The 24,075-nt window shown below is 34.7% G+C and overlaps 1 protein-coding gene across 4 annotated transcripts in view; it reads left to right on the plus strand.

Annotated features, from left to right (window-relative positions):
- Positions 1 to 24,075, plus strand: part of UBR3 (ubiquitin protein ligase E3 component n-recognin 3) — a 192,554-nt gene that overhangs the window by 18,720 nt on the left and 149,759 nt on the right. For all 4 annotated transcript variants that reach the window (XM_020288393.2, XM_020288395.2, XM_020288397.2 and 1 more), the window contains exons 2-5: positions 11,658 to 11,797; positions 15,885 to 16,043; positions 20,655 to 20,798; positions 21,364 to 21,413. In XM_020288393.2, the coding sequence (XP_020143982.1) occupies positions 11,658 to 11,797; positions 15,885 to 16,043; positions 20,655 to 20,798; positions 21,364 to 21,413 (493 nt within the window). The remainder of the gene's footprint in view (positions 1 to 11,657; positions 11,798 to 15,884; positions 16,044 to 20,654; positions 20,799 to 21,363; positions 21,414 to 24,075) is intronic.

Here is a 24,075-nt window from a genome sequence, read left to right on the forward strand (position 1 = left end):
AACTGGCCCTTTCAGAAAACATTGAGTCCTGTAACTGAGTCATGGATTTTTAAAAATGCAGAAATTTCTATTCTTTTTCAACCAAATAAAATTATTAACAAACATGCAAATATGAAAAACCATTAAATAATTAATTGAGATCTTATCCAAACCAAAACAGTGAAAGAATGTAAATTTTTTAATAGCTGTTTTTTGGCTTTACTACTATATTCTCGCTTATAGGGTAGTTTAAACATAACTAACAGTCACTTAACTATTTGAATTCCAGTTTTTTTTTTTTTTTGAGACAGAGTCTCACTTTGTTACCCAGGCTAGAGTGAGTGCCATGGCGTCAGCCTAGCTCACAGCAACCTCAAACTCCTGGGCTCAAGCGATTCTGCTGCCTCAGCCTCCCAAGTAGCTGGGACTACAGGCATGCACCACCATGCCCGGCTAATTTTTTCTATATATATTAGTTGGCCTATTAATTTCTTTCTGTTTATAGTAGAGACGGGGTCTCGCTCTTGCTCAGGCTGGTTTCGAACTCCTGACCTTGAGCAATCCGCCCGCCTCGGCCTCCCAGAGAGCTGGGATTACAGGCGTGAGCCACCGCGCCCGGCCTTGAATTCCGGTTTTAAAGGTAAGAGGGGGAGTTACTTATAAACGTTTGAGAAAATGGTGCTGTCATTAGCTGCAGAAAGGAACCCAGGATGGGAACTGAACAGGGTTCACGGAAAGAGCTAGGCAGGAGACAGATACTTTTTGAGGACTTTCCATTTTGTCTACCAGTGGCTTGTTTATCTATTACCAATCATGATTCATTAATAAACTATGAGCAGGATATTTTTGTCCTACAATTACAAAGATGCGCTGGTTCTTACAATGTAAATATGTGTGTTTTTTTCCCTTATAAAGGGACTTTGTACACTTTTATTTCTTTGTACACTTTTGTGTGTGTGTATATGTGTGTGGGAGGAATGAGGGGGAGAAGAAAGAAAAAGAGAAAACTGTTTAAAAATTCTAGTCAAGAGGTACCCTGAGTATACATTAGTAAATAGTTAACTATTTTTTTAACGATAACAGGGAAAAACCTATACGGTAGGTGCTCTTCTTTGTCTCTGAAACTATTAATGTGTTACCATAGTTTTGATGATTATATTTCTTGTCATGTGCTCAATTACCCATCCTGTAATTAGGTACTCTAAAAGGAAAGAGATTAGAGTTTTTGTTTTCTTTTTGAGACAGAGTCTTGCTTCGTTGCCCAGGCTAGAGTGAGTGCCATGGCGTCAGCCTAGCTCACAGCAACCTCAAACTCCTGGGCTCAAGCAATCCTTCTGCCTCAGCCTCCCGAGTAGCTGGGACTACAGGCATGCGCCATCATGCCCGGCTAATTTTTTCTATACATATTAGTTGGCCAATTAATTTCTTTCTATTTTTGTAGTAGAGACGGGGTCTCGCTCTTGCTCAGGCTGGTTTCAAACTCCTGACCTTGAGCAGTCCTCCTGCCTTGGCCTCCCAGAGTGCTAGGATTACAGGCGTGAGCCACCAGAGATTTGAGTTTTTATAAAGTGGAACTTTAATGCTGGTAATTAGAGTTAACCCTTTTTTTCTTATTGAGGAAATGGGAAGTGATGCCTTGCTTAGATTTATTTGGAGTAATATTGAGTAGGGTTTTTTTTTTTTTTTTTTTTTTTTGAGACAGAGTCTTGCTTTGTTGCCCAGGCTAGAGTGAGTGCCGTGGCGTCAGCCTAGCTCACAGCAACCTCAAACTCCTGGCTCAAGCAATCCTCCTGCCTCAGCCTCCCAAGTAGCTGGGACTACAGGCATTCGCCACCATGCCCGGCTAATTTTTTGTATATATATTAGTTGGCCAATTAATTTCTTTCTATTTATAGTAGAGACGGGGTCTCGCTCTTGCTCAGGCTGGTTTCGAACTCCTGACCTTGAGCAATCCTCCCGCCTCGGCCTCCCAGAGAGCTAGGATTACAGGCGTGAGCCACCGCGCCCGGCCATGAGTAGGGGTTTTTAACTTAGATTATGAGTTTCTATATTGGTAAATCTTAAGTGTATTTTATGTTACAAATTAACATACACAGGAAAGAGTTTATAAAATGTATATACAGTTTGAAGAATTTTAGTAAAATGGGCATTCATATACCACTATCCACTTTATGAAATAGAACATAAAGTATTGATAAGTATTTTATATCACCTTAATTCTAAATTCAAATCAATTCAAGCTAATACAGTTATACATTCTCAAGGTAAAGAATTTTTTTTTGTTTTTTTAAGACTGAAATAAACTATAGTGTATTAAGGGATTATGTACTGAGATTAGGAAGAGGCTAGAGAGGTTCAGCCTTAATGCTGGTATTAAAATACTATATATAATAGATCCTTAAACTAAGATAACTTCTCATTTTCCTTAAGACATTGTCATTTAATTAGAAGGACCATGCAGCTTGGATTTTTGAATCAGCACTGATTTTGATATTCGGATTGTTTCTTTAAGCCATTGGAAATGATGGGAATTATAAAATTTTATTATTTTGGCTAAACTGCATCTTCTACCTTATCTTTTTCACCTGGAAATAATATGGAAATTCTTTCTTAGACTGTGGTTTCAGAAAATGTCTTCAAAGGTATGGGGGAAAAGATTAGATATTAGAAGATCCTGACTCTAATCACCCTTGAATTATTAGGTCAAATGGCTGTACATTTATGCTTTTGATAGACTCTTGCCAAATTGTCCTCATGGATAGTATGCTGATTTTTACTCTCTCCACCAGTACAGTGAGAATATCCATTGCTTTACTACCTGGCTAGTACAGTATATCATCAAACTTTTAGTTTTTGTGTGTATGATAGGAAAAAAGGTATTTCAATGTGGTTTTATTTATTTATTTTTTTTGAGACAGAGTCTCTATTTGTTGCCCAGGCTAGAGTGAGTGCCGTGGCGTCAGGCTGGCTCACAGCAACCTCAAACTCCTGGGCTCAGCAATCCTACTGCCTCAGCCTCCCGAGTAGCTGGGACTACAGGCATGCGCCACCATGCCCGGCTGATTTTTTATATATATATTTTTAGTTGGTCAATTAATTTCTTTCTATTTTTGGTAGAGACAGGGTCTCGCTCAGGCTGGTTTCGAACTCCTGACCTTGAGCAATCCGCCCGCCTCGGCCTCCCAAAGTGCTAGGATTACAGGCGTGAGCCACCGTGCCCGGCCCTTCAGTGTGGTTTTATTTGTTTTTTGGTCTCTGTATTATTTAGAGGCATTGTATAATTTCCAAATTTTGGGGAATTTTAAAAGATATCTCTGTTATTGATTTCTAGTTTAATTCCATTATATTTTAAGAACATACTTTGTGTAAGTTTTCTTAAATTTGTTGAGACATTTTATGAACAATAGAATGAGTGTCTAGCTATTGCAGGGCATAGTATTGTATTACTGTTATTAAATAATAGGTCTAGTTGGTTGATAGTGTTTTTAGTAGTTATCTTTTGTTTTGTAACAAATCACCCCAATACATAAAAGCTTAATATAACAAACATTTATTATTTCATAGTTTCTGTGGACCAGGAATTTGAAAGTGGCTTAGGTGTGTGGTTCTGAAATAACATCTCTCATGAAGTTGTAATAAAAAGTCTTAGTTGGGGCTATAGTCTTCTGAGGGCTTGCTTGGGACTGGAGGATCCACTTCTAAGATGGGTCACTCACATGACTCTTGATAGGAGGGTCATTTTCTTGCCACATGGGTTTACCATAAGGCTGCTTAAGAAACTTCCTTTGATATTTCTTATAGTGCAGGTATGATGGCATGAATTCTTCCCAGCTTTTGTTTGTCTGAACAGTTTTTAGTATTTTCTTTTCTTTTTTTTTTGAGACAGAGTCTCGCTTTGTTGCCCAGGCTAGGGTGAGTGCCATGGCGTCAGCCTAGCTCACAGCAACCTCAAACTCCTGGGCTCAAGCAATCCTCCTGCCTCAGCCTCCCGAGTAGCTGGGACTACACGCATGCGCCACCATGCCCGGCTGATTTTTTCTATATATTAGTTGGCCAATTAATTTGTTTCTATTTATAGTATAGACAGGTCTCGCTCTTGCTCAGGTTGGTCTCGAACTCCTGAGCTCAAACGATCCGCCCGCCTCGGCCTCCCAGAGAGCTAGGATTACAGGGGTGAGCCACTCAGGCTGGCCTTTTCTTTTCTTTTTTAAAATGAGATTGAGTATCACTATGTTGTCTAGGCTGGATTTGAACTCCTTGGCTTAAGGGATCCTCTGCCTCAGCCTCCTGAGCAGCTGGGAGTACTTTCCAAGCCACTGTGCTTGGCTTGGAAAGTTTTTATTTCTCCTCAGTTTTGAAGAGTATTTTCTCAGAATTCTAGATGTACATGTTGTTTGTTTGTTTGTTACTTTTCTTTTAGTACTTTAAATGTATCTTTCCATTCTGTTCTGACTTGCACTGTTTCTTATGAATAGTCTGCTGTTATTTGTGTCTTTGTTTCTTTGTATGTAATGAATCATTTACTTCTGGTTGCTTTGAAGATTTTCTTATAATCAATGTTTTTCAGCAATTTGGTTATGATGTGCCTAGGCATGGCTTTAAAAATATGTTTATTCTGCTTGGGGCTTGTTGAGTATTTTGGATCTGTGATTTCATGGTTTTCAAAAATTTGGAAAAATTTGAGCCAATAATTCTTCAAATATTTGTTTCATCTCCCCTGTCTGTTTTTTGGATTCCAGTATAATGCAAGACTGCCTGTTATTCTCCCACAGGTCACTGAGGCTGTGTTCACTTTTCCAGTCTCTCTTCTTTTTTTTGGATAATTTTTATTGCTATATCATTAAATTCATTGATCCTTTCTTTCTAGTATCAATTTGCTGTTAATTACATTTGGTGTATTCTTCATTTCTGATACTGGATTTTTTTTTATCTTGGTAAATTCGATATAGGTCTTTTTTATATTTTCCATTTCTCTTATTGTGCTTTCATTTCTGTCCTCTATCTTCTTGAACACATGGAAAATGGGTTTGCTAGTCCCATTATATCCATAATTTTTGGGTCTATGTCTATTGTCTATTGGTCGATTTTTCTTCTGGTTACATGTCATATCTTCCCGGGGTTTTTGTTTGTTTGTTTGTTTGTTTTGCATGCTTATAAAATTTTGATTGTATGCCAGAATTTCTCCACTTTATGTTGTTGATTGTAGATTAAGTTATATTCCTTAGATAGTGGTGGATTTTGTTTAGGAATGCAGATAATGTTATTTGGACTTAGGGCTTACCTTTAAACTCTGTTAGTGTGGATTCAGAACAACTTTTAGTCTTGAGCTCATTTATCTACACTAGTAATGCAATACCCTTCAGGAGATTCTGTGTGATTCCCATGTATTTTGAGGTTTTATCATTCTGGCTGTTGGGAAAATGAACTATTCCCAGCCCTGTATCATTCTTGGGAATTCTTCTGTCCATTCCTTTGTGGCTATTTTCCCCCTAGTCTTGGATGTTTCCACTTGTGAAAGGCAAAATCCCATTGAGCCAAACACTCAGAAGGACTTCTCAGCAGATCTTAGCAGATCTCAAAGCTCTCTTCCAATCTTTCAAATTCTAGCTACCGTAACATCCCTAAATTCCAGTCTGTTTTCTCAATTCACTGAGTCCACAGGGCTCTTTTTGGATTCCTCTTCCCATTGCTGCATCCTGAAAAGTGCCTCTAAGCAGTAAGCTGATGCAGGCATGGGGCTCACCTTTTTGTTTCGTTTTTCTTAAGGGTTATAGTCTTGCACTATCTGTTGTTCAGGGTCCAAAACCCATTGTTTCATAAGTTTTTTCCTGGTTTTCTCATTACTTAAGGTGAGGGCTTGATTTTGTTCCTTGTTACTTCATCTTGACAAGTTTTTTTTTGTCAGTGTGAGTTTTTTTATCACCTTAATGTAATTTTAATGTGTTTATTGAATAAAGTTGAACGTCTTTTCGTATGTTAAAGGCCATTGGTATTTCCCTTTTTCATTTTTATTTTGGATTGTTTTATGAAAATTAGCACTTTGAGTAGTTATGAGTTCCAAACCTTTTTTCCCATTTGTGGGAAATGGGAAAAATAAATGCCCATGGGCATTTTTTCCTATATAGAAATTTTTTATTGTCAATTTTTATGTTTATTAATCTTTTCTTCTGTGGTGTCTAGATTTTGTTATATTTAAGCTGCCCCTTCTACATGATTATTAAATAAATCTCACAGTTGCTTTTTGTACTCTAATGATTTCACATTTTATATTTACCTTTTTTATGTTAGAATTTATTAGCATGATGTAAGGTATAAGGAGATTTCTGTCCCCATACCCCAACTTGGCTGGTTTACCCAATTATTTCAATACCCTTTCTCTTATTAAGCCTTGTTTTCTGTATAGATTTGGATTTTACCTTAATCATAAATTAAATTCTATACATATTTGGTTCTATTTCTGGACTCATAATAATTATCTATTAATCTGTTTTTTTCATGTATGATTACTGCATTGTTTTCTACTTCAAGCCTTCAGTGTAGATTTACTATCTTAATAGTTTAATAGATTTACATCTCTGTTTTTACTTTCTTTTTCTTTTTTTTTTTTTTTTTTTTTGAGACAGAGTCTCACTTTGTTGCCCAGGCTAGAGTGAGTGCCGTGGCATCAGCCTAGCTCACAGCAACCTCAATCTCCTGGGCTCAAGTGATCCTCCTGCTTCAGCCTCCCGAGTAGCTGGGACTACAGGCATGTGCCACCATACCTGGCTAATTTTTTGTATATATATTTTTAGTTGGTCAATTAATTTCTTTCTATTTTTGGTAGAGATGAGGTCTCGCTCAGGCTGGTTTCGAACTCCTGATCTTGAGCAATCCGCCCGCCTCGGCCTCCCAGAGTGCTAGGATTACAGGCATGAGCCAACACGCCTGGCCTCTGTTTTTACTTTCAAGTTTTCTTATATTGAATTTTTTAAATCTAATTTAGAATTTTTAGTTTTCATAAATGTATTGCCTTTGCTTTTCTAGTAGTTTAGGGCTCACCAAATAGTATTTAAACCTGTATAGGCGAGGGATGATGGCTCACACCTGTAATTCTAGCACTCTGGGAGAACGAGGTGGGAGAACTGCTTGAGGTCAAGACTTTGACACCAGCCTGAGCAAGAGTGAGACCCCGTCTCTACTAAAAACAGAAAAATTAGTAATCCCAGCCACTCCAGGGGCTGAAGCAGGAGGATCGCTTGAGCTCAGGAGTTTGAGGTTGCTTTGAGGTAGGCTGACATTATGGCAGTCTACTCAGGGCAACAGAGTAAGACTCTTATTGCCAAACAAAAAAGAAAAAAAAGAAAAGAAAAAAACCTATATAGAGGAATTCTGAAGCTTTTCCTTTTAGTTCTTACCATTTATATAATCTAACAATTTTAGACCAGAGATGGATCTATACTTTAATTAAGTACTACGTATTAGTAATATAGAACTGTATATCTAGAGATATGGCCCAGGAATACTTGTAGGTGAATATGTAACCAAATTTCTGACTTCCTCTTTCTCTGTTCTATAGTTTACTTAATTTTATTTATCATCATTGTCTATCATTGTTTATCTCTGCCCTCTATAATGTAAGCTCCTTAAAAGCTATATACAACACTTTTGATTATTTCAACTTTAAAACATGTTTTAATATCTGATAAAACTATTCTTTCATTCTTATTTTGCAGAATTTTCTTAGCTATTCTTGCTTTTCCATATGAACTTTAGAATCAGCTTATTTATTCCTTATAGGTATTTTTACTTGTGTCTTATTAAATATATAGATTAGTTTAGGTAGATACTGTAGATCTTTATGGTATGCCTTTTGTGATCTCCAGGAGTCTTTTTTTTCTTTCTATAGTTTTTATTAATGGATTTTTAGAGACAGCGTCTCACTCTTGCCCAGCTTGGAACTCCTAGGCTCAAGTGATTCTCCTATCTTAGCCTCTGGAGTAGCTAGGACTACAGATGTGTGACACCACATGGGACTAATGTTTAAATTTTTTCGTAGAGATGAGGTGTTGCTGTGTTGTTCAGGCTGGTCTTAAACTCCTGGCCTCAAGTGATCCTCCCACCTTGGCCTCCCAAACTGCTGGAATTTGTGAGCCACTGCACCTGGCCTCCCAGAGTCTTTTAACACTGTGGTCTCCAACCCCCAGGCTACAGACTGGTCCCGGTGTGTAGCCTGTTAGGAAATGGGCCGGACAGCAGGAGGTGAGCAGCTGGCCAGCGAGGGAAGCAAGGAATCTAATGCCTAATGATCTGAGTGGCACTGAGGCAGTGATACTAGTGCTGGGGAGCAGCTGCAAATACAGATTATCATTAGCAGAGAGGTTTGACTACACAATAAATATAATGTGCTTGAATCATCCTGAAACCTTCCCCCCTATCCATGGGAAAATTGTCTTCCATGAAACTAGTCCCAGGTGTCAAAAAGGTTGGACACTGTTTTAACTGTTTTATTATTAGTTAAGTGTGTCATTTAATGTTTCTGAGATTTCCCCATCTGTAAAATGAAGGGACAGCTTATATCGTCAGGAGCTTTTAATCTGAGATGTATGAGTCTCCAGGAATCTCTGTGAATTATTTATTTTTGAGACAGTCTTGCTCTGTCACCTGGGCTAGAGTGCAGTGGCATCAGCATAGCTCACAGCAACCTCAAACTCCTGGGCTCAATTGATTCTCCTGTGTCAGCCTCCTGAGTAGCTGGGATTATAGGCATACTCCACCACACCTGGCTACTTTTTCTATTTTTAGTAGAGACAGGGCCTCACTCTTGCTAAATCAGGTCTCAAACTCTTGACCTCAAGTGATCCACCAGTCTCAGCTTCCCAGATTGCTAGGTTACAGGCATGAGCCTTCTTGCCTGGCCAATCTTTGTAAATAATCTGAAATTACATATGCAAAATAATGTGTATGCATGTAGTTTGTGCTAAGTTGGGAATGGGATGTACATATCAAAGGCTAATTTGTAGGGCATTTTATTATCTCAGATGCCTTTCTGATTCTTAAAATATGTGGTTTAGTTATTTGGCTTGGTCTCTCCTTGCCCTCCTACCCACCACCAAGTCTCAGTAATTTGCAAATATTAATAGACTAGCAGAACCCCTCCTCCCCTTTTGTTTCCTCTCTCTTCTCCTCTCAGTGTCCAGGAATTCTGCTTTTAGTCATTTACATTGGGTATCAGTGGAGACAGAAGGAAACTTTCTGGGGTGCTGGTAGCTTTCTGTTTCTTGATCTTGACTTGGTGGTTACATGAGTATGTTCATTTTGTGATACTTCATTGAGTTTCACACTTACCTTTTAGGCAGCTTTCTGTCCAGTTGTGCTTCAGTGAAACATTTTGAAAAGATGTCAGTCAAAATTTAGAGAGGTCATTTTATCCACTGTTTTTATAGTTCTAATTTGATCATTCTATTATTTTTGTAACATCCCTTGAAGGAATATTTAACCTCCTTAATCTTGCAAAACTATTGGGTACTTTGAAGAAAGCATCTATGACCTTGGAACTGCTAATGTGAACATCATTCCCTGCCTCATTTTTATTTTTTATTTATTTTTAGAGACTAGAGTCCAGGCTAGAAGTGCAGTGGTGTCATTATAGCTCATTGAAACCTCAAACTCCTGGGCTCAAGTGATCCTCCTGCCTCATTCTCTTGAGTAGCTGAGACTATAGGTGCATGCCACCACGCTCGGCTAATTTTTTCTATGTTTTGTGGAGACACGGTTCTGCTATGTTGCTCAGGGTGGACTGGAACTCCTGGCCTCAAGCAATCCCCCACCTTGGCCTCCCAAAGTGTTAGGATTACTAGGTGTCAGCGTCCACGCCTCACCTTGCTTCATTTTTAATTTGGAGCTATATCAGTTGTATAGAAAGCCCTCCTCCTCTTTACTTGGGGAAGCAGTTCATTTCAAAGTATTTCTCTTTCTCTCTCTCTCCCTGTATATATATGTAAAAGACAAGTCCTTCACTTTTCAGTGATAATCACAATGCTGCTATTGTCATAATCCACACAAAATAATTCCTTAATATCATGAAATAATGAATATTTTCTTATATTATCTCAGTGCTGTTATCATACCTAATAAAATTAATGAACTAGTATCCAGTTCATAATCAGATTTCTCTGGCTGTCTGAAAAAAATTGCATTTTAGAGTTGGTTTGTTAGAGTTGGCTTACACATTACACGTGATTGATTATTGAGTCTTTGAAGCCTCTTTTTTTTTTTTTTTAAAACAAGAGTTTTGCTCCATTACCCTGGCTATAGAGCAGTGGCATTATCATAGTTCACTGCAACCTCAAACTCCTGGGCTTAAGCCATCTTCCTTCCCCAGCCTCCTGAGTAGCTAGGACTACAGGTGTGTAGCACCACGTCCAGCTAATTTTTTATATTTTTAGTAGGGGTGGGGTTTCACTCTTGCTCAGGCTGGTCTTGATCTGAGCTCAAGCGATCCTCCCACCTTGGCTTCTCAGAGTGCTAGGATTACCTCTCCCTGCCTCTCACATTTGATTTTTAATGTATATGGAATATATTTTGCATATGGTATAAAGTAGGAATCACATTTACTTCTTGCATTTAAATAATCAATTTTGTCCTAAAGCAATTTATTAAGTCTTCTCCTTATCACATTGAATTCAGATGCCACATGTATCATATATTCACAAATTTACATATTCTTTTTCTGGACTTCATTATGGTCCATTGATGTTATCACATTACCAAAGAATTTTAAAGTTGTTTTGTACCATCTTTTAAGGTCCAGTTCATTATTATCAATTTTTTTAAGTTTTACTAATATTTTTCACACATATTCTCTTCCATTTGAACTTTAGAATTAGTTTCTGATTAATTGCATTGATATTTAAATCTAATGGCATTAAGTTTGGGAGAACTGCCTTTAAAAATATATATATATTAAAAAAATCAATCTTTCCATGTAGAAATGTGATTTTCCTCTGTTCAAATCTTTTATATTTTCATTTTTATATTTTTCAGCTAAAATAGTTTCTGCACCCTTCCTGTTTATTTCTAGGCATTTGATGTGTTTAATGTGGAGATTTTGTGTTCGGTAACAAAATAACTTTGATTATTTGGATTATAAATATATAATAGTTGACTTCATTTTTGCTCAGGTATACCAATCATACTTTAAAATGAGTATAAACAAGATTAAAAGGAATGTATACACTTAAGTGTATAAACTTTTAAAATAAACTTCAAGTATTTATATCACTTATCTACTCATTAATGTAGTAAGTTAGAAATAGTTAAGGAATGAAAAATATAAATTCTTTGGAAATGATTAATTTGTACTTACTGGTTTATAAAGGGTGGAAGTGATAAAGTAGTACTTGAAAGTGATAAATTGTAGTTAAAAAATTATAAATCCATAATGAGATTTTCCTCTTGTATTCTAGTTAGAACCTAACTAGTGTGGTCTTTTAATAGAAAAAATCTCCCTGAGTGCCATTTTTGACTTAAAGACTGATTGAAATTATATTTTTTTAACTTGATACCTGAAAATGATAAGGGAGGATTATATTGGCTTTGATATTGGCCTGCATTCTGTTTATGAATATTATAAATAGAAGTAATATATTCTTGGCTGGTTAGACATCACTGTTAATTTTCTTTTCTTTCTCATATTACAGGTTTTGCAAAAGGCATCAAATTAAATCAAGTTCAAATATTCCCTGTGTCCCCAAAGACTTACTGATGATGTCTGAATTTGTTCTTCCAAGATTTATTTTTTGTCTTATTCAGTACTTAAGAGAAGGCTATAATGAACCAGGTATGTTTAATCCCTCTATATTAGTACTCTTTTTAAGTTCCCAATTCATAAAATTTAGCATTAATGAGGTGAATTTTTTCAGATATTGTTTTTTGGCTTAACATTTAAAAAGAGATGACTATAAAATAGACTGCACAAAAACATGATAAAAATAAATCATATAACCTTATAGATACCTTGAGTAGGCATAGTTTGGTGCTTTCTACTTTTGGGTCATAGATGTTTTTGATCAAACTTATTTGACCTTTTGCAGATGAGAAAGGAATCATTTAATGAGTAACTTTATTGGCAATATTATGAGAGAATTAAGAAGTCCTGGACATGTTTGAATTTAACTGAGATTTTTTAGAAGATAAACTATTTTACCAATCTTAGTTTGGTAGAGGCATATATATATTTTTATTCCCCTCCATATGTATTATGTAACAACTTATGATAGGATCAAATTACTTCCACATTACTGGTAGAATGAATGAGTGTAAGCATCACCCATTCATAACACTGTAAAAAGAGAAAGGAAACTATAGGCATTCTTCTAACCTTTTAAAATTTAGTCAAAATCTTGATTAATATGCTTAATTTAGTTGAATATGTAGATTTAGGTATTTATTAAAGTTCTCCATTTGACATTGTGAATTATAGATATCAATTTATGAGGGGAATGTAATTGATCCTGATCACTGACTCTTGGTTAACTTTTTTTTAAGAAAAACAAAACCAGTTTAACAGTTTTTTGCAGTACAAGCTTGTGATTTATGCTTACTCTATAAGTGGAAATCAGGATTGTTTTAAAGATTTGAGGTTGGGTATTTTTGAACACTCATCTAGGATGTAACAGCAAAGTTGAGTAAAGTATAACTGTTAAACAAGTTCCAGCTTTTCTCAAGTTAGTTATATATTGTAGGATGTATTTAAGCAGTAAGTGTATTTAGGTTAAAGCAGTTGAATTATGTTAAATGTTGCTATTATACCACATGATATTGAACATTGTTTGGGTGCATGTTGAAAGACATGCTTTTTTGTAAAACTCAATATAGGAGCTGTGTCTACAATTAAAGTGAAACATTTTGGCATGTTTGTTAATTCTAGTTTCATTTAATAACCTATAAGGCACGTAAGTTGAAGCTTTTTTTTTTTAAGTTAATGGGGAAATTTGAGACGCAATACCAATACTTTAGGATTTTGGTCTTGGTGTTTGTACGAAATTCTGAGGCCTTGATTTAAATCTTTCATTGTATTGTGATTTCCTTTTAGGTATATCGCGCTAAGTGAAACTTGTCAAATAAATCTTCCTTTTAAAAACTGAAAAAAAAAATTTATGAAGTAGTATGAAGTGAATTTATTAACTTTTGATAACTTTTACCTTTCTTTTTCTATTTTATTGACACAGAGTCTCACTCTGTCACCTGGGGTAGAGTGCTGTGGTGTCAGCCTAGTTCACAGCAACCTCAAACTCCTGGGCTGAACTGATCCTCCTGCCTCAGCCTCCCAAGTAGCGGGGAGTAATCATTTTATGGGGTTAAAGTAACCATCATGCCTGGCCAATTTTTATTATTTTTGGTGGAGACTGGGGTCTCACTCTTGTTTAGGCTGGTTTCAAACTGCTGACCACAAGCAGTCCTCCTGCCTTGGACTCCCAGAGTGCTAGGATTACAGGCATGAGCCACTCTGTCCAGCCACTTTTACCTTTCTAAATAGATAATCTTGTATTCAATTTGAAGCTATGGCACACATTTTTATCTTCTATCTCTATCTTTAAAGTGTAAGGGAATATTATATAACATCTTTATCATTTTTAAAAATATCTTATTATCTTTATTGTTACCAAACCATAATACTTCCTTATTTGTACATTTTAAGGAAAACCATATAATCCTTTGTTAAGTACTACTTCTCTCAGAGTATATATCTTAGAGTACAGAAAAATATTATTTTGATTTAGTTCCAAATACTATGTCTTTGGAATGAAGGAACCAGATACCAACTTAGTTATTGAAATTGCCTTCTGTATTATTTCTCAGAAACTAGTTAGCACACTTTGAGAATTTACATTTTGTATTACAAGTGGCCTGTTTCAGAAAAATAATAAGATAGATACGATTTGTTATGAGAACCTTAAAATTTATCATTAGTTTAATCAAAATACTTCACACAAAAGTTTGTTTATTTATTAATTTTTAATTTTATTTTTGAGACAGGGTCTTGCTCTGTCACCCTGGGTAGAATGTAGTGGTGTCATCATAGCTCACTGCAGCCTCAAACTCATGGGATCAAGCAATCCTCCTGCCTCAGCCTCCCAAGTAGCTGGGACTACAGGCACCCACCACCATGCCCGGCAATTTTTTCTATTTTTGGTAGAGATGGGGGTCTTGCTCTTGCACAGTATGGTCTTGAACTCCTCACTTCAAGTAATACTCCTACCTTGGCCTTCTAGAGTGCTAGGATTACAGATGTGAGTCACTACAGCTGGCCACTTCACATAAAGTATATTTATTATATTTTTCCTTTGGTGACATTAAGTTATCAAAGGTAGATTACATAAGTACATAGCTTTGATAATAATATGTTATTATCTGAAAATATGAAGAAATGTGTAGAAGCATTTTTTTTGTCTGAAGATGAGTTCATGAATATAAGTTCCTAAAATTTTCTTCTTTATATTACCACTTCTCAGCATTAATTTGTGCACAAAAGGAAAAAATACTGTATTACTTTGTATAGAGATCACTGTTTAAAGAAAGGACTTGTAATGATCTAATCCAGGGGCATAGAAACTCAGAGATCTTGTGGTTTCAAAGTTTCTTTGAGATCTCTTTCTTTTTTTTTTTGAGACAGAGTCTAGCTTTGTTGCCCAGGCTAGAGTGAGTGCCCTGGCGTCAGCCTAGCTCACAGCAACCTCAATCTCCTGGGCTCAAGCGACCCTCCTGCCTCAGCCTCCTGAGTAGCTGGGACTACAGACATGCACCACCATGCCCGGCTAATTTTTTCTATATATATTAGTTGGCCAATTGATTTCTTTCTATTTATAGTAGAGATGGGGTCTCGCTCTTGCTCAGGCTGGTTTCAAACTCCTGACCTCAAGCAATCCACCCGCCTCGGCCTCCCAGAGTGCTAGGATTACAGGTGTGAGCCATCGCGCCTGGCCTAGATGCTGAATAAATATCGAATGAAATTGATGTCCCCTTACTTTGGCATGTAGGCCCACTGTTAGCTCCCTTATAGGTCTTCTTTTTTTAGACCATTTATGGCTAAACTCTAAATCTCTCCATTCACTTCCTTCCTTTTAGGCGTCTCTAAAACATCTCTTCTTTTTATGTTTAATATTCTTTTTCAGTTGCTATCTAAGTTTCCTATCTCTCCCTCCAGCTCCACTAGGCATATCATATATATATATGTGTGTGTGTGTATATATATATATATATTTTTTTTAACTTTTTGATTATTTCATTTTTTTCTTCTTTTTTTTAATTATTAGTGTTGAGGTTAACGTCTATATTTTTTAATAAGATTTTTCATATTTATGAAAACAGTTATCTTTCATTTTAATTGCTTTTGTCCTTCAGCTAACATGAGTCTACATTTTTGGAATATAATAGGGGATGGGTTATTTGCTATATAGCTTTAAATTTCAAGCTCACATAATTTTGTCCTAATATTCTTACACTACTGTCAATATATTTGAATTCTATCTCGTTTTATTTTAGGGGCATAATCTTAACTTTGTCTTAAATACTACCTTATTTTGAAATGATCTTATGATTGCATTTATATATGTTGAAGTGTAGGATCCTCAGATCGAATGCTTCTTATACAAATTATATGCTTGATATCTTAAGAGGTCATCTCTTTTTCATATCTACTTTTTTCAGAGGACTAAATCCCTGAGCAGGTCTACCATAGGCTGGGTGCTGGGCAGATATCAATTTTCTTAACAGATATCAAAGTTCTTATATTGATTTTGTTGATTATAAAATACTATCATCTAAGCCAGTATAATTTTAAAAGAATAAAATAGTATTATTCTTAACAAAATATTTTAAAGAACATTACCCTTAATGATTTATTGTTTTTTTGTTTGTTTTTTTAGCAGCTGATATGCCATCGGAAAAAGACCTTAACAAAGTCCTTCAGCTTTTGGAACCTCAAATTTCCTTTTTAGAAGACCTAACTAAAATGGGAGGAGCAATGCGGTCTGTTCTTACCCAGGTTTTGACAAACCAACAAAACTACAAAGATCTGACTTCTGGTGAGTAATATGTTAGACTAGAAGAAATTTATAATTTACTTACATTATTATAATTATAGGAAATTACATATTTTAGAACTTAAAAGTAAAATGTAGATTTTTCATAGAAAGTTAAAGCTGGAAGTAATTAAGAGAACTTCTTATTTTATGGATTAGAAAACTGAGCCCCAGAAAAATTAAATGACCTATTTAAGGCCTCATGATTAATTTATGTTGGAGTTGGGACTAGAACCCAGATCTTTTGGCATAACATCATCATAATTATACTCTACCTCCCCTTTTTCAAACAGTAATAACAACCACTTCTATGTTTTCATATTTTATATTCTTAGCTTTTGGGTTGTATGGCCTAAGATTTTATAAGAATATGGAGTTAAAGTTATAAGACTTAGAATTGTTGGGTATTTGTATACCTGTTTTACTGTTTTGTTTTTTATTTTTAGAGAGACTATAGCTTTCAGTGCAAAATGAAGGTGTGTTCCCTGGTATACTATTATACAAAACAATTTCTGCACCTTTAGTTTGCTCAGATTTATAGCAATAAATACATACATACATATACAATAAATATATCAGTTATTTTAAAATCTTGTTGTATTTTAAGCAGTTCTTTTTGCTAGCTCACGAAACAGCATGTTTTGAATACTGAAGTTCATCATATTTTTTGATGAAATTTTCATGTGTATTGTTTAATATATGTTATTTAGAGATAGTCTTGTCTAATATATTTAGTTCTTCAACAGATATTTATTAAGCACCCTCTATGTGTTTGGCTCTGTGCTAGACCCTAGAGCATGGGGTAGGGAAGGTAACAGTCAACCACGTAATCCTGTCTCTGCCTTTATAAAGTTTATGGTTGAGTGAGGTTACATTAATAAAACTCCTAAACCAGAAAGTTGTATAATTATACTGTAGTCAGTGTTATGAAAAGGTAGAGCAAGTGGTTATAAATGGAGACCTTATTTCAGTGGCAGGGAGTTGGCAAAGCTTCACTGAGAAAATGACATTTAAAGTAAATCCTAATGATTGAGAGAAAGTAATTTGGCAAGAAGGTAAGGGGAGTAGATTCCAAGTAGAATATGTTGTCATCTGCTTTTGGCTACTGGACTAGCCCTTGTGCCATAACAACATAAAACTGAACAAAAGATGAGGCCACTATTTTTAAGTATTGGACAATAGGCAGCACAAGACTGAGAGAAAGGCAAAGCCTGAGGTGAGCTCCATAATTGCTTTGCTCTCTGTCTAGGGACAGCTTCCTGACTATAGTACAGTACGCTGGCATTGAAGCAGATCATGGTGGTCCCACTGAGTTAAGTATGCAGAGATTGTAGTTTAAGACAGCTGAAGCAGTGGAAACTGTGTGCTCTTTGGGTAGAAGACTGAGAAAGGGAGGGGCAGATTTGTGAGGGACCCTGAAAGTGCTTGGTTGAGGACTAAGTTACACATGTACAGGATGAGACTACCTAAGGCTATTAGAGAGTGATTGCTGTGGGGTTAAAGTGGAATAGAGATATCAAGATAAGTCAAGCAATGTTGGGGACATTGGAGTTTCACCCCTACTTGATTGGAGAGACCTTCCTAATACTAATACCCCAGGCATGTAGCTGAGACACTAGAAAGGCAATCCTTGGAATAAATAAGGTCTACTCTAGCCTTAACAAAGCCTATAACCTGGACGGTATCTGCAACAGCGGCAGAGTTTGGAGATGATTTCTGTCGATTTAGAGGGCCTTTTGAGCACCTTAGTTTCTACAGATCTGCCCTTTACAAAGTGTGAAAGCAAGCCTTCGTGAGTTCCAGGTGATCAGCCTGTAATTGAACTTGCTTCTATAATAAAAATTTGTACTCTTTAGAGGAAGGTAACAATTCAGAATCTTCTATAATATGTCATTAAGATATTTAGTATATGATAATAACTAGTGGACATGCAAGAAAACAAGAAATTGTATGCTATAGTCAAGAAAAAATAAAAATAAACTAGTCACTAGAAATTGATATTGAGATGGCCCAGTTGTTGGATTTAACAGGTGAAGACATTAGAACGACTATTATAAGTATGCTCAAGAAATTAAAGGAAAATATATTCAAGGAATTAAAGGAAAATGTATTAATGAGAAGGATTCTTAGCAAATAAATGTAGTCAAAAAGAACCAAAGTGAAATTCTAGAATTGAAAGTTATAGTAAAAGTACAATAACTGAATTGAAAAATTCATTAGATGAATTTAGCAGCAGATTGGAGAGGATAGAAGGGTCAGTGAATTTGGAGACACATCAGCAGATTATCCAATCTAGAGAACAGAGAGAAAAATGACTGAAGAAAACTCAACAGAGCCTCAGGGACCTATTAGAATCAGATAATCTAAGTTGCATGTTATTGGAGTCTCAAAACATTTGAAGAAATTATGACTAAGGTTCCTTAAATTGGATGAAAAATATTGGTTTATAGATCCAAGGTGCTTATTGAGCTTCAAACAGGATAAATACAAAGAAAAATCACTCCCAGACACCTCCTAAATTCCAGGCAGAAGGACCAGAATGTAGGAATATTTATGGGTGGGATTTAGCTTATTAATTTATTTTTTTAATAAGAAACTAAAATGGCTAGTATGATTGAAGTGAAATGAATGTAGGGGGATAGTGACATAAATAAGGCTACCCGTGACTTACAGGTGGAGGGCTTAACTGAGGGACAAATAAAAGGCTATTACATTAGACTAGATCCAGATCAGGTAGATCCTCTTCATGGGCCGTATGATATTTTATTCTGAATATTAGTGGGAAGTAATGGAAATATTTTAGGTTTAAAAGTGACATGATCAGATATGTGTTTTAAAAAGATGGTGTTTTGCCAAGAATAGATGGGAAGGGACAAGAAAAGCAGCAGCTCAAGTTCAGCAGTTTAGGATAAAGATGTTAGTTTGTATTTGAGTTTTGGTGATGAAGCTGGAGAGAAGTAAAATTTATACCTAGCTGTCCATTATTTCTTCAACCTAGAAAGTGGTTCTTTATTCAGAAACTATCAACTGTTGGGAAAGACAACAGGCAGATTGTTCTTAATCATTATAAGAATGTATATCTTAGGAATGATTTGTGGTAATTGTCCTCTTTTATTTCTACAATTCTTTTTTTTCTCTTTTTTTCACGTACCCACCCACCCACTCACTCACTCTCTTCTCTACAGGTCTGTTTAATTCTTATTTCTTGAAATTAAACAACAATTGTTAGCTTACTTTTAGGGATGGAAATCAAATTAGATTTTGATTTAAAAGTTTGTTGCAGTCACTTCATTTTCTACTGTAATTGCACATTCATTGGCTAGCTATGTTATCTTTCTAAGCCTCAGTTTCTTCACTTATAAAAGAGATTTATAATCATTGTATATTTTGTTAATTAAAAAGTTATTACAAAAATTTCATCTGTCTTTAAAATCATTGCCTGGATTTTATTATTCAGGAGACATTTAGTAATTTCTTATGTAGGACTCTGAAGTTTTTTTATTCTTTATGAACTAATGTGGTTGTTTTTAATATGGGACTTTAATTGAGGGAGGGATGTATTCCTGATTGTTTAATCTATGTTGCAGTTTGTTTTTTTAAAACCAGCCCAGAGAGAGATTAGAAATTAAAACAAACAAATGAAAAAACCCCAACAAAACTATTCTATCCCAATTATTGAGGCTAGCAAAGAAAAGAAACACAGAAAAGCTCAGCAAATATTAAACTCACTTGTATATTTATATAATCAAAGTGATTGAGAGTTTAAAATGCATAGTCTACCTAACAGGTGACATATGCCATGGTAATTTGGGTATCACATAGAGAGTAATTTTTTCTTAAAGAACTCTGAACTATCAGTCTGTTTTTCTTTTACTGTTATGCTATCCTCCATAGACTATTAAAAAAAAAACAGAGAAAAAATTGTCAATAATTAATAAGCTGAAGTGCTATAAAAGTTCTTAGATTGTTTAATTATGGAACCTAAACTTTTCAATATTTTTGGGAATAAATTAGTCTTAACTGATGCTTCTATAGAAACTATACTTTTAATTCTTAAACATATAATAAAAAGTTTAGTAAAACAGGAATTAAAAGTAATTTCATTTGTAATACTCATGTATTATCTTCTCCAGGAAGCCTTTTTTTTTTACTCAGCACTGTGCTTTGGGTATATCTGAGTGCTTAGTATTGTGAGAGTATATATTGTCAAACTAAATGGTGAAGTCTGCTTCATGATTATCATCTATCATTTAACCTGTCTGCCTTTCTTTACCACTAATTTTCAATTTCCTGGAAGGCTGAGATCATTCGTTATTAATCTATGAATCACCTATGCCTTGCATATATTCCCTTGCATATTTTAGATGCTCAATTAGTTAGTAGATTTCACTATTTTTATAAACATGCTGTACATTCTGGTATTATTAATCCCAAACATAAGCAGAAAAATGTTATCTGAAGCTATTTTATATTATTCATTCTAGAGTTTTCCCTCTATTAGAATATTAACCAATTCACCAATTTTATTTATATATATTAGTTAATGAGATGATTGTACTTAGATTTTGAATGGAATATTTTTTTTTCTGATTTTAAGTTTGTTTTAAATATTAGGTCATGGAGAAAATGCTTGTGCAAAGAAAAGTCATGAAAAGTACCTTATAGCTTTGAAGAGCTCTGGACTTACATATCCTGAGGATAAGCTTGTATATGGTATACAGGAGCCATCTGCTGGTACTAGTACTCTGGCAGTTCAAGGTTTGTCTAAATATTTAATTTGAACAATAGTAACTTTGCTGTATTAGAATAAAGAAACCCCTAAACTTTACTCATTGTTGAAGAAATTTATTTTGAGCTAAAACGTTGTCATCCTTTGTAAGAAAAGTAGTAAAGCTAGTAAAAATTTAGAGGCAAGAAAGAATAGATTGGCCAGAGAATGCATTTTCCGTAAATGGAATTTGATTAGTTTATTAAAGTTTGGTTCTAACTCATGAAAAATATAACAGTTGCTATTCAAGAGTAGCCCCAAACTTTACTAGCTCAGTATTTAAGTAAAGTTTAAAATTAGAGATTAGAGAAAGAGATCCTTTTGAAACATGATTGTAATTACTGTATTAAATCTGGGTTTTCAGTGGAGATTTTCTATTGAAGTATCAACTGATTAGGTCCAAATTTATTCAAGATAATGTTGAACTTTGCCAAGAAAACTGTCAGAATGAGGTGTCCTACTTAGCTTTTTTGTATCTGTATGTCTCACAGTAATTTTAAAGTAAAGCAATATATGGCAACTATGAAAGGCAACTTTTTTTTCTCCCCTCTAAAGGTTTTGCAGGTGCAGCAGGAACATTGGGACAAGTAGATTCTTCAGATGAGGTGAGATTTAAAGTTTAAAAATTTTAAAACTTCTAGTACTATACAGATTTGTGGGTATTATCTAGTTTAAGTCTCTCATTTTATAGGCAAGGACATTGAAGCCCAGAGTGGCTTCTGAAGGAAGTCTAGATCACACAGTTACTTAGAGAACAAGGACTACAACTAGATTTTTAGTTCTTATTTATAATTCATTTCTCTTTTCACAGTTTAAAAGTGGGAGAGATAGTGCAAGAACAGTGTCTCTGTTAGCAAAAAACGAACAAACAAAATACAGTGGGAGATAGAAAGAGATAGAGATTTCTCTTCAGAAGGTATCCCCAAATTTATCCATATAGTTGTCATATGTACAATGAAATTGTTTAAAAGATTTGTCTAGAATAATTTATTGAAAGAATATGAAATATAATTATTTTTTAATCTCATAATAAAGTTATACCTTATATATAAAGGATTATTAAAAGAAAGCAATGTACTGAGAAATAGGCCATTAATTTGAAATTTTAATTTTTATAGTCTTTAATAATAAATACTTCTAATAAATTCTTTATTACATTTCTGTATTTTATTAGTATATAATTTATAAGAGAGAAATCAGTTTGTTATGTTCTTGATGCTTATAAAATTTAAATTTCATTTCTAAGAATATATTTAATGATTAAAATCTTAAAAATAAAATTACATTTAAACATATACATCTTTTTTCCTTTGGAAATCCATTTTGACTTGATTAATATAGTATGAACTAAGCCAAATACACTCCTTTTGAAAGAATGGTTTCTGTTATGTAAGTCTTGTAATTGATGTAATGCCTTAAAATTTAAATTTTATGGTAGTATATTTCCGCTGTCAAAAGGCTCCCACAAAATGTAACATTTTGTGGAGTCTCACTTTGGGCAATTTTAATGTATTTTTATCAGATTGGAGAGGTAGTTCAGTATGCTGCTAAAGAGTTTGCCTCTGGAATTAGACTGCCTGGATTTGAATTCAGGCTCCTTTACCAATTAGTACTGTCACCTTGGGCAAGTATCTCAACTTCTCTCTCCATGCCTGAATTTCTTCATCTGTAAAATGGAGATAATAATAGTACTTAATTCATGGGAATATTATTAAGATTGAATGAATTAATATGTGTAAGCACTTAGATCACCTGGCATATTATAAACTGGTGCTTGGCATATTATAAACATTATGTCTGTGTTTGCTAAAGAAATAAAGTAAATTCATTAACAAATTTGTGTAAATAACTTACAATTTTTTCTTTTTTTTTTTTTTTTGTCTTTTTTAACTTTAAATAGTTACTTTAAGAACAATATTGGTATAATGACAAATGGGGAAACTTACTGATATTTAAAATAGACTTTCAAAACTATATAAACATAATTTATTATTTTAACTAAAAATGTAATCATTCAATTTTCAACATGGGGAGAGGAATAGTGGGAGTAAGAATGCTAATTCTTCATACGCTACAGAGGGAAATAATTGATAATAGATGTGGTTTTAAAGTGCTTATTCTTAAGGGCATTTTGTGGGGAGGCAGAATGGCCTATCACAAGGCAAGCTCCGGGAAGATTAGGAGTTGAATATGAATGGATGAATGCGTACCCTGTTGGCTGAAGTCAGCTAAACAGCATAGGTGCCTTGTATCTATTGACAGTAGAAACTTTAGAAATTATTGCATAATGAATGGTTTAGTGATTATACAAAGCACTTAATTAAAATAATTTAAACATCTTGACTTGCTTTAGAACAATCAAAATCTATGGTTTTATGTTTGTATTTATATGGTAGGTTAGAACCTTCATATTTTTATCATCCAAGTATTATGCATAACAACAGACTTGCTAATAATTCTTTATTTTCATGAATTGAATTGATTTCTGAATATGTAAAAAGCTGATTTTTAACTTAGATACTTTCTCTTCTGTCTAGTAAAGAAGTGACAATAATTTTTGTCTTTGCCTAAACTCTCTAGATTAGCTTTTATATTTCCAATGGAGACTTTAATTGTACATAACTGCATTGCAACAATATCATATTTTATGGTTGGATGCTAGAAGGACATCCGTGTGTGTGTGTGTGTGTGTGTGTGTGTGTGTGCGTGCATGTGTGAAGTGGAGCTTTTGAATCTCTTGTAAAAGTAATTTCCAGGGCAATATCAGGATTTGAAACATGCTCCTTTCTTCATTACAGTTGCTTCTAATCTTATCCTTTTTAGATCCTCTTTTCTGTTTCTTGCATTCTTTCCTTTTTGATTCTGTGTTTCAGCAACTTCTGTATATAATATGTCTTATATGATCGTTTATTCCTTAATTATGATTATGTCTCACTGTGAATATCATAGTGGATACTTCTTGATGGTGACTTTATTTTTATTTTTTTATTTTTTGAGACAGTCTCACTTTGTTGCCTGGGCTAGAGTGCCATGGCATCAGCCTAGCTCACAGCAACCTCAAACTCCTGGGTCAAGCAATCCTTCTGCCTCAGCCTCCTGAGTAGCTGGGACTACAGGCATGCGCCACCACATCCGGCTAATTTTTTCTGTTTATTTTTAGCTGTCCAATTAACTTCTTTCTATTTTTTTTGGTAGAGACAGGGTCTGGGTCTTGCTCAGGCTGGTCTCCAACTCCTGAACTCAAACGATCCACTTGCCTCGGACTCC

The sequence above is a fragment of the Microcebus murinus genome, chromosome 8, assembly GCF_040939455.1.
Source record: "Microcebus murinus isolate Inina chromosome 8, M.murinus_Inina_mat1.0, whole genome shotgun sequence".
NCBI lineage: Eukaryota > Metazoa > Chordata > Mammalia > Primates > Cheirogaleidae > Microcebus > Microcebus murinus.